The following is a 10,777-nucleotide window of genomic DNA, read 5'->3' on the forward strand; positions in this document are numbered from 1 at the left end:
AAATCACCACATTTCACAATATTTAGACACTTTTAATAAATAAAAAAATCTCTTTGATTTTGATTACATGGAAGTGGATTTTTACAGCGTTGCTGCAGCTTTGCTGATTCCAGATTTCATTTGGACTTTCAGAGAAGGACGCAGCTTAACTGTAAAATGATTTTGGGGGAGAAAAAGATTTATATTACATTGGGAAACCAGACCAGTCAGGACTTTGCAGGCTCAGTTATGGTGCTTAACACATTTCAGGGAAGATTCGAGTCTAAAGATTTCTAACAGAAACGGATTTTTAATTGCACTTGTATGAATGGACTTCCTGCTTCTAACAAAAACCTGAATGTTCTGAAGAGTGTCAGTAATTCACTCCTTTCCGGCCGCCCCTCGAACCGGCTAAACCGGGTAAACTGGTCAGCTGTAAAAACCACACATTCAGTAAAGTTGTGTGAGAAATGGCGAATTTAAAACCACATTACAGCTGATGGGATTTCACAGTTTCAAACACAGGGACGGGGCCCAAATTCGGTTCCGCACACACACACACACACGCACACACACTACAGTGTACATTTTTACTTGAATTCTGTTTAAGTTTTTTGGTAGGCCAGTTATACGTATTAACTTACGTACCAGGTAATGTATGCGTGTGTGTGTGTGTGTGTGTGTGTGTAAACCTTTGCATAATTAACAGCCGATAGCTGTAGATCGCTGTAATAAATACATTTATGTCTAGTATTATGTCTAGTTCTGGTGCAACCTGGTCCATGATTTAAAAAAAATCGGCGCCACCTCGATACGTGGCTCTCTGGGCTGGATCTACCAACGGGGCACCTGCCTCGCCTCCTCTGGACGCTGCTAGTCTACGAAGTAACGAGTATTTGGGCACGTCTGCTGACACTAAGGTCTCCTCAGCAGGTATGGAGGTCTGAACTGGACGGATGCGGCTGTGATGCAGCAACCTGGTGGCCATAGTGGCTAAAGGGCAGGCCAGCAACTTAAAACTTCAGCAGCTACAGTAGGGCTAGCGGAAAGGAGAGATAGAAGCTGGTCCAGGAGGAGATATGGGACGAGGTGGAGGTGGTGGCCTGGACGATGAGAGGAAGCAGCAGGCCTGGGCAGAACTTCAGCTTCTCAGTCCAGTCAGGTTCTCCTGAACCCCGCTCACCAGATCACCTGGGATCATTTGGAAGGTATCGCTTTCAACCACAGCGGGCCGACACAGAGAACAGAGAAGGAGTTATACTGAAGACGGCTCCTCCTCCACGTGTGCGGTGGTTCATTAATGAAGAGCCGGTGTGTGTGGGGGGTCGTGTGGGTCGGCCTGACCACCAGCTACTCTGATCTTGGGGATTTTTACAGCCAGGGACTCTCCAGCAGTGAATTATGCATCGTCCTGTGTCGCGTTCTAAATTATTTCTGTGAGGGAGATGAATAAGATGGACCGGCTTGGGGGGGGGAAATCCTTACACCACGCAGACCACCAGGGGGCGCCAGACCCCACTACCTGGCTGGTGAACACGTTAACACACACTTACTCACAGTCGTGTACGAGCCGTTCTGCTCAGCAGGCGTGCAGCCACGTTTAAACACACACACACACACACACACACACACACACACACTGAGCTAACAGGGAGGAAGCCACCACAAAGGAAGGACACTGGCCGCGAACGCCGGTTCCCTGGTCTTGTTCTGGCAGAGCGTCCCCTCTATCCCATAATGAATTGTGGGATATGTAAGACTGGGCAGAGGGCGGGGCGTGGGCTGGTGGTCAGTGGGCGTAGAAGCCGTAGTAGCCGGCGTCGCCGGCGCCGTCTTTCTCGCACGGCTCCGTGCCGCGGTTGGCCGGCGAGTTCTCGGTGCTGGACGCGTACGGCGAGACGCGCCGCTTTTTGCTCTCGGTGCCGCCGTCGTACAGTCCCGAGTCGGCCGAGTCCACCGACCTGACCGACGGGGCCTCCAGCCAGGGGTCGTCCCCCGCCAACCCTGCGTCCTTGCACTTGTCCTGGACCAGCGTGCGCGGGTTCGCCGCCACGGCTGCGGGCGGGCCGGAGGGCATGGAGCGGAACCAGCCGAGTCCGGGCGTGGGTTTGCTGGGGTGTGGGTGGTTGAGGTAGGGTGGGGAGGGACGGCCGGCACCCCACGGCCCCGGCGCGCCCCCGGACACTCCGGCGGGGGAGAAGGGGCTCTCCTGGTAGTAGCCCAGCGCAGGGTTGCCCGGCGTCTGCAGCGGGTACGGCTTGAACAGGCCGTTGGGAGAATAGTCCCCGTCGTAGCAGCCGAAGTCCAGGCGGTTGGTGGGGGGCATGGCGTGGGCGCCGGGCAGGTACCAGCGGCCGTGGGGGCTGCCCGCCGGTTCCTTGGGTCCCTGCTGGGGTATGGAGAAGCGGCCCTGCGGCAGGGGGCCCATGTACTGCTCCGGCAGGTATGGCTGAGGGTGGTAACAGCCGCTCGCCAGGAGCTGCTGTCCGTCGGGAGGGGACGGGGTGAGGCGGTCGGGGTCTGGCGGGGCGTACAGCCTGCATGCAGAAGAAATAGAAAAACCTTCACATCTCCTTCACTGGAGGCGTGATTTCACACGACATTAGACCATCGTCTGATAATATGCGCGATATTACATCCGGGTTCTAGATAACACAAAGGAACAACGGCCAATGGAACCGGAAGATTTTGTGGACCAGCAGTGTTGCTGGATACTTGATTGGATGGCCTAGCGGTTAAGGAAGGTTGGCGGTTCGAATCCCGATCCGCCGAGGTGCCACTGAGGTGCCACTGAGCAAAGCACCGTCCCCACACACTGCTCCCCGGCGCCTGTCATGGCTGCCCACTGCTCACTCAGGGTGATGGTTAAATGCAGAGGACAAATTTCACTGTGTGCACCGTGCGCTGTGCTGCTGTGTATCACAAGTGACAATCAGATTTTGTGGGCCAGCAGTGTTGCTGGATACTTGATTGTTTTAGTACACTAAGTCTTATTATTGACCGCTTACTGCTATGGTACTATGGTTCTGCAAGGTTCTTTTCTGTAATTCTTGCATGTAATTTATGTGCACTTGCAGTTTTTATTTGCATGCTTATTTTCTTTATGTTACAATGCTTTCGTTTATGTGGTATGCTTTTAAATGTAATTACAATGAATTACTTATGTAAAAGCCTTTTTTGTAGCCTTAATCAAAATTAACAGGCAAACTGTGGTATAATCTTTGACATATATAATGATTGGTATGTTAAAAAAGTTCATGTCGCTTTATTCCATATTAAAGCATCGTGTGAGTTTTATTGTCCCGCGGCCTCGTCTTCTCGCCCAGGGTCGGGTTCACTTACGTGTCGTAATTGTCCCGGAAACCTTTAGCGAAGGGGTTGTGGTCTATTTTCAGCTGAGTGATCTGTGGAAGAAATGCCAGGAGACAGGGTCAGAGAGAGGGTGTGTGTGTGTGTGTGTGTGTGTGCGAGTGAGATTTTGTGGGACGGTGGACATGAGAGTTAAAGACGGGGGATTAAACCAAAACTTGAATAATTCAGCAGCGCTATGGATTTATGTATGTGTGTGTATATATATATATAGTCATTTCCCTTATCGGATGGGTGTAGGGGCGTGTTGCCACGGCGACTCACGTCTGCGTTCTGGTAGGCCGTCACGGCGATGAACTGCGTCTCGGGGAAGACGAAGGTCTGCGACTTGGCGGCGAGGAAGGGGACTTCGGAGCCGTCCTCCTTCACCTCGGCGATGTGCAGCCGCGGCTGGTACTTGTGCAGCGACTGCAGCACGATCATCTGTGGGGCGACACGCCGCCGGCGTTCAGCACTCGGACGGCCGCGCCCGCGCCAGAGGAGAACCCCGCCCACCGTACCTGCGCCACGTTGTTGGAGCTCCCCTTGTTGTTGGTGAGTTTCAGCTTGCTGAAGGACAGTTCCTGCCTCATCCAGTGCGCCCCCGTGTTGGGGGAATCTGGGTGCATGTACGTCCTGTTTCCTGCATCCAGAACACACACACACACACACACACACACACACACAGCGAATTAAACAGTGAATCTTCTTACAACAGCTGGAGTGGACAAGAAGAAGAGGGCGGGGCACGGCCGTACCTGGCATGTTTCCCTCTGCTTTGCCACACTGGACCCACTTCCCGCCCTGGTACCGCCAGTGGTGCTGATCGGCCAGGACCACGTCCACGTACACGCTGTAGTGCGCCGTGGGGTCCAGGGCGCTGATGTTGAAGCTGAGGAACGGGAACATCCTCCTGCAGAGACAGGCCCGTCCACGTCAGAGACATGAGACAATACGTCCTCTCTGGGCACGGACACGGAGAGTACGGGGACGCGACACAAGGCCAACAGGCTGAGACGCGGCGAACTGTACAGCAGGACGGGTAGTAGTGAGTGTGTGTGTGTGTGAGTGCTGAAACACTGGGGAGAGGGTAAGGAGGTCATGGCAGTTCGAAGATGTGAATTTTTAATGTGGTGACCGTGGGGGCGGGGCCAAAGACGAGGTAAATACGAGGTCAGGAAGCCCCACGGCGCCGAAACAGAGGCGGGACGCGTCCTGAACTGATGATGCTCAGAATCCAAACTACGCGCGTTATGCAGCGCGTGAAAGCGCCGCGTCGTTTGCATGCTCGCTTCTCACTTCCTTTTAAATTGAAGTTCCACCGCGCCGGAGTTTTGTGTAAAATGGCTATTTATAGCAAGTTTGGCCGTATTTGAATGTTTATTTCATTTTGAGAAAGCGAGCCGTGCGTCGGTCTGCTGATGTGAAACCTTCCCCTCCTGATCAGAGCAAAGCGAGTCAAGTGTGCAGAGGGGTTGTGTGTGTGTGTGTGTGTGTGTAATTAATTTTTGAAGTGCATGTGGGTGCATGATGCACATCATCGACGGGGAGAAGCCCCGTGAGAAGCTGTGGCCTTTATTCTCTCCGTTTGAACTGATCCTAAGCGAGGACCCGGTGGAGACGAATTCATCCAATCAAATCTGGTCTAAAATGGCTTTCGCTATGATGATGCTGCCATTTGGTCGGAACTGAATCACACCGACCCTCCCCGCTAAAGATATCGTATCTAACGGCGGCCCCGAGTATGGTAGAAGACCCAGGTTCAAATCCCACTTACTACCATTGTGTCCCTAAGCAAGACACTTAACCCTGAGTGTGTCCAGGGGGGGACTGTCCCTGTCACTACTGACTGTAAGTCGCTCTGGATAAGGACGTCTGGTAAATGCTGTAAATGTAAATGTATCTTATTTATTCTGTCTTCTGCACGGGTGGAAGGAGATGGTCGCTTTACACACCATGCACAGTTTATACAGCACACGTTCCCGGTTTAGATATTAATCGTGCATGCAAATTGGCGTTTTTCGGAGGGACGCCGCCGTCAGTGTGGATCCATCACTTCATGGCCGATACGGGGAGATCCTGATCGTGTCTGAAAGCCGGTAGCCGGGTGGCCCTCAGCTCTGGCCTGGCCATTTCAGCACCACTGAAAGGCAGAAAGCCAGTCGGAGAGCGTTCATCTTCGCCAATATAAGTGAAAGAGAAACCAGCGGTGAGGTGGATCCTCTCCCACGTCTGCTTCTCCATATGACGCTTCTACAGACTTACTTAAAACCAGCGTTTTATAAGAAATCAGAACCTGGCCGGGGGAAACCACTAAGCGGCTGTGAGTAGGAGGCCTGGGGCTTGAATGAAGATGCGATATGACGGATGGAAACTGACTCGGCCTGCCGGAGACGCGTGGCTGGCAGTAGGTGTCTGCCGAGACAAAACGACTGCCTATATCACGATGCCTCAGGAAGGTGCAGACACCACCGGGGATTCTGATGCCCCCCGGGGCCCTCCGACAAGAAGCGCCTCCTCTGATGGAGAGAAAGAGAGAGAGAGAGAGAGAGGGATCCCGGACACTTCACCTGTTCCACCCTCTTCCTGCACCGCTGCTCAGTCCGAGATCCTCCGAGACCAGAAGAGACCAGTTACTTCCCTCTTGCAGAGAAACCTGCAGCATCCTCTCTATGCGAAGCAGAGCAGCTGAACAGGAAGTCATTAAAAGGAGAACGCACATTCACCTTCTTCCCTAAAAAGTGCAAAAGCTCAGCGCAGCTTTTTAAGTATCTGGGCATTTTTTATATTTTCAGTGTATGGAAACGTTCATATTTGCATAGTGTCGATTTTACACACATGCCTGTGTATATATGTACTTCAGTATGCATAGAGCTTGTACAAATATGCACTTTTTAAACGTGTATGTGAATTCATTTACATATATAAAATCTAGAAAATATGTCAAAATGCTTCACTCCACCAGCTTCTGAGCAAATTGCATTTCTATTTGTGGGCGTGTGTTTGTGTGCAGACGTGCGTTGGTGACTAATAATTAAAGTGAAAACCTCAAGGCCAAGACAGGAAACCTTTTCCTGCTCCGAATAAAGCGAATTTAAAAAGTGCCAGTGGAAGGAAGTCGGGTGAAGATACGAGCTGGGAGAGCTGGGATTTCCAGGTGGGGTGCCGGGGCCGAGAACCCCGGTTCCTCCGAGTGTCAGATCTACAAAGGGTCAGCGACTCACATCTCCGGTCCGAGTGGACGGTCGGGCCGGAATTCAGATGAACGGATCAGAGGCGGCTCTGCATCTTTTACTAAAATTCTGCCATTGAAATAAAAATATTTTTTTTTTATGATTTTAAAATTATTCTATTTTTTTTTTAAACACTGACTGCTTTTTTTTTTTTTTTACTGCAAAACCAGATTGATATCAATGACTTTGATGTCGTACGTGTGTAATTTTATTTATTATTATTGTGATTTTTAAATTTATTTTCAAGCTCATGTAGACAGCAGAGAGCCAGTTGGTCCCCGGCACACAGGGACCCATGTTCCTCAAGATAAAGCGGTGAGGGATCAACATCTCGTCGGGGTGGGGTGGCAGAGAACATCTGCCAGCATCAGCTGCAGCGCCGCGAAAGTCCACGCTGGCACCATCTGATGGAAGCGAGGGATGAAAGCGCCAGAGACTTCAGGGCCCGACCAAAGGTTCCACATTTCAAAGCGGTGGCCTGAGCCCGGCAGCCGAGGGCAGCAGGCAGGAGGAGAGGGTTAAAAACCGAGAGAAGAGCAAGAAAGGCAAAAACCACCTTCCTGAACTTCAAAGGTCCTTCACTGCTATGTATGGCCATCACAGCAACGTACCCTCCACCAACTCCACCCTCCCCGTCTCTCGCTCGCTGATCCAGAGCTCAACCTGCCCTGCCTGTTTGATCTGGTGCGTGTGACTGAAGGCTCTGCGGTGGTGGCTGATCGCCGGTCGCGTTTTCTGGAGAGTGGAGTCTGGTGCAGGCTGCACGACACAGGCCTGCAGCTTCACACACACACACACACACACACACCTGAAACACTCCTCTGTTCTGGTTGTTGAGGCTTCAGGTTAAGACTTTGTTGGACGTGCAGAAGAAGAATATCGGTGGCGGGAGTGCAGACGATGCACGGTAACGCGCTTGGCGAGGAGTAGAAGGAGAAAAAGGGTCGAGGATGTCACGCACGGTGACGCAGGTTTCAGTGACAGAAGTCTTATTATTTATGTGACTCATTTGTGTGTTGAGGAAGGCGAATTCTTCTGAGCAATTAAATACGTTTGGCCTTTATTTAATAGAAAGTGTTTTTGTTGCCTGAATTTATTAAAATAAAATAACTAAATTAAATAAAATAATTAATAAAAGGACATATGCAAGCAAGTTTTTATTTTGTAAGACTTACTTAAATTTGGTATAAACTTTGGTCTGTTTTATATGTATTTTTTATTTCAGAAGTGAAATGTAAAATTCTCCTATAACGGTTTTGTGTATAGTTTGACGGACAGAAATCCCATCAAAAAATGAACAAGTTCACATAACAATTAATTACAATAATAAAAAAAAAACTAAAGCCCAGAAATGTGGTTCTGGTGAATATCGAACTCACCGGCCCTGCTTGGTGATGATCATCTCGGTCTGGAACTTGTGGAACTTGGCCCACAGCGGGTAGTTGTTGAGCAGCACCTGCGTCTTGCCGCTCACCTGCAGCCCGGCCACGGGGTACAGCGCCGGCCGCGGGTAGCCGTGCTGGAAGCCGGGGTACGGGTCCGGGCTGGCGGGGTACGGCTCGTCGCCCGCCCCGCCGAAGTGGCAGCTCCCGGGCGGCGGTGGCGGCGGCGGGTAGAACCTCCCGGGCTGGGCGCCGAAGGGCGCGGGCTGGTCCGGGGGGTGGAACTGCAGGCTCGGCTGGACCGGGTCCGGGTAGCAGAAGCGGGGGTCCGGCGGCTCCTTCCCGTCTTTCAGCAGGTGGTGCGCCTCGGCTCCGCGCAGCATGTCCAGGTTGAAGCCGGCGCCGACACCGCCCATCTGCCCGGGGTCGCGGTCCTTCACTCCGCTGCCATCCGCGGACTTTTTCCGCCGCTCCAACTCTCTCTTCTCTCTGCCCGGGTCCCGCGATCGGACCCCGCTGCCATATATCCATTCTCGCCCGCTGATTGGCTGCGGAGGCGGGACTCCGCGTCCCATTGGCTGTCGGGGCTGGGAGGCGGGACTTGGCGGCGCCTCGTCCTTTCCAGCAGCCGCTGTCCAGTGAACTAAATTGATCAGCAGCGCTGGACAAATACGTCGAAAACGTCGAATTATCTTAAAAATTAACGAATAAATAAACGACGGATATACGACGGAATTAAGATAAAAGCAACAAACTGCACAGAAATCCATAAAAAGCCATATAGTCGATTTGAAATAAAAAGTTCCGTTTGATTGCTTATGTTAATTTAAGGGATTCTCTCGTTATGATAAACACGACTAATTATAAAAATTGCGAGCCATTGAGTGCAATTTAATGAAGGTTGACATTTTTATGAAATAGTTTAAATCGCTGAAAAGTGATATATATGTTTATATATTTATATTTTCTGATCAGACACTGTCACCATTACTTTTTTAAAGCTGTAATTTTTTTATTTCATCCCTCCATCATGAATAAAATATTCTTACGCTTCTAACGCGACGTCTGGATTAAATGCGCCCGATTTGAACACGTGTAAGAGCTTTTTTTCCCCATCAAAAGCACCATAATAAGTACCGTGATAGCGGAGTAAAAACTGCACCATGTTGCAAGAAAAGGAAAAAAACAACAAGCAACCAACAAAAAAAATTGTACAATTATTATAATAACTACTGAAACATATAAATCGACTGATGAATTGGTGGATTTGTTGCTTTTAGACACATATTTTCACACACACACACACACACACACACACACACACACACACACACACACACACACACATGCTCTCCCCCGATTCACACACTCTCCTGCTGAATGTACCCACACGTGTTGTGCACATTTCCCCTTGGCGCAGGTACGACACAGTTCCCTCTCCTCTGTCACTTCCTCTGTCTCTCGCAGCAAGGTGAGCGCAGGCAAGGTCACGCTGAAGTCATCGCTGCTGACACCAGAGGTGGGGGCTCGCAGTGACCAGGCCGCTCAGGCAAACCCACACAGCCCCCGGCGATGGCCACTGCCCCCGTCATCACACAGGTTGGGCCACCAGGGCCCTGCCATGTCACCTTGTGTGTGTGTGTGGTGTCAGCTGTCCTCTACAAACACACACACTCAGAGGATCTACAGAGCAAAAAACATTAATTCAGATCTCTGCAGATCTGTCAGGAGAGTGATGTGATGTGTGTACTCCCCATTTCTCTCCACACACACACACACACACACACACGCACACACACACGTCATAGAAGTAGAATACAAATTCAGTCGCTGCAGTACACACACTCAGGGCTCATACTCATATTAGACTGCTGTTAATGTGTCATGAGAAGGGATGGCCATCCGCTCTCAGACCTTCACCAACTTCAGCTGGAGACTCATCTTGTGACCTGTGAAGTCACCTCCAGATCTTGTATCTATAGTACACCATCTTAATTTCTCTTAAGTGCGGTATGTGTATATCTCCCCAATCTGTACATATGTAAAATCTCGCAAATATATCTTTTATCTCTCTCTCTCTCTCTCTCTCTCTCTCTCTCTCTATATATATATATATATATACACACACACACACACACACACACATATATATATATATATATATACACATATATATTTAAAATTTTTACATTCACATTCACTCTTAGATTTTTTCTATTCTAGGGCTATTTATTTGCATACTTCAATCTTATATTATATGGTTGACATAGTGTCTGTGCTATTGTTTTATCTTAATATTAACAGAGGTCAGAGGTAAAAAAGGTCATGTGCCTAATAAGGTTGTTGAGGGCGGAGTCGGTCTGAGGCGTAGATGTGGTGCAAAGTTGAGCTAAATGTGATCTCATTTTTACAGTTCTGAATGACGGTCACAGACGTCACATAATCAATGGAGATGATCGTTCTCCTGATCGTTTTTTAAAAAGCAGCCACGTTGGTGCTATTTAAATTTGCAGTTTTATTCATGTCGGCTCGATGTGTTGATTGGGCCGGCAGTGCCAGCTGTTCTCACAAAGACGAGAGCGGCGATATTCCCCGGAGTCGCCGGGAAAAATGACATTTCACCAGCGAAAGCGACGGAAGCCTCACACGGAGGAGAACATTTCAATCTAAACGGCCGTGCCTGAGGCCTGATGGGCTCGCCGTCTCAGCAGATGACCCAGACTTCAACAAACGTGCAAAACGCCTACCGGCCGTTAGAGAGTTAGAGGTAAAGGCGTTATCATTAAGAAATAAAATCCTTTAACTCTGACCAAGTTGGCTCCAAGTGACCACATA

General features: G+C 50.1%; 1 protein-coding gene across 1 annotated transcript; it reads right to left on the reverse strand.

Annotated features, from left to right (window-relative positions):
- Positions 1–641: 641 nt before the first annotated feature.
- On the reverse strand, positions 642–8,444 carry tbx21 (T-box transcription factor 21). Its single transcript, XM_028989636.1, has 6 exons — positions 7,940–8,444; positions 4,086–4,240; positions 3,849–3,970; positions 3,613–3,771; positions 3,322–3,383; positions 642–2,516 (listed from the first exon to the last, which is right to left on the reverse strand). The coding sequence occupies exons 1-6, from the start codon at positions 8,356–8,358 to the stop codon at positions 1,769–1,771; spliced, it is 1,665 nt and encodes a 554-aa protein (XP_028845469.1). The 5' UTR covers positions 8,359–8,444; the 3' UTR covers positions 642–1,768.
- Positions 8,445–10,777: the final 2,333 nt, after the last annotated feature.

Source organism: Denticeps clupeoides, chromosome 8 (genome assembly GCF_900700375.1).
Source record: "Denticeps clupeoides chromosome 8, fDenClu1.1, whole genome shotgun sequence".
NCBI lineage: Eukaryota > Metazoa > Chordata > Actinopteri > Clupeiformes > Denticipitidae > Denticeps > Denticeps clupeoides.

Excerpts from the sequence above, each read along its gene's own strand:
- tbx21 (XM_028989636.1), bottom strand. The coding sequence starts at position 8,358 with ATGGGCGGTGTCGGCGCCGGCTTCAACCTGGACATGCTGCGCGGAGCC. Across the intron at positions 4,241-7,939 it reads ATCATCACCAAGCAGGGCCG|GAGGATGTTCCCGTTCCTCA; the intron begins GTGAGTTCGATA and ends CTGTCTCTGCAG. Across the intron at positions 3,971-4,085 it reads AGCAGAGGGAAACATGCCAG|GAAACAGGACGTACATGCAC; the intron begins GTACGGCCGTGC and ends TTCTGGATGCAG.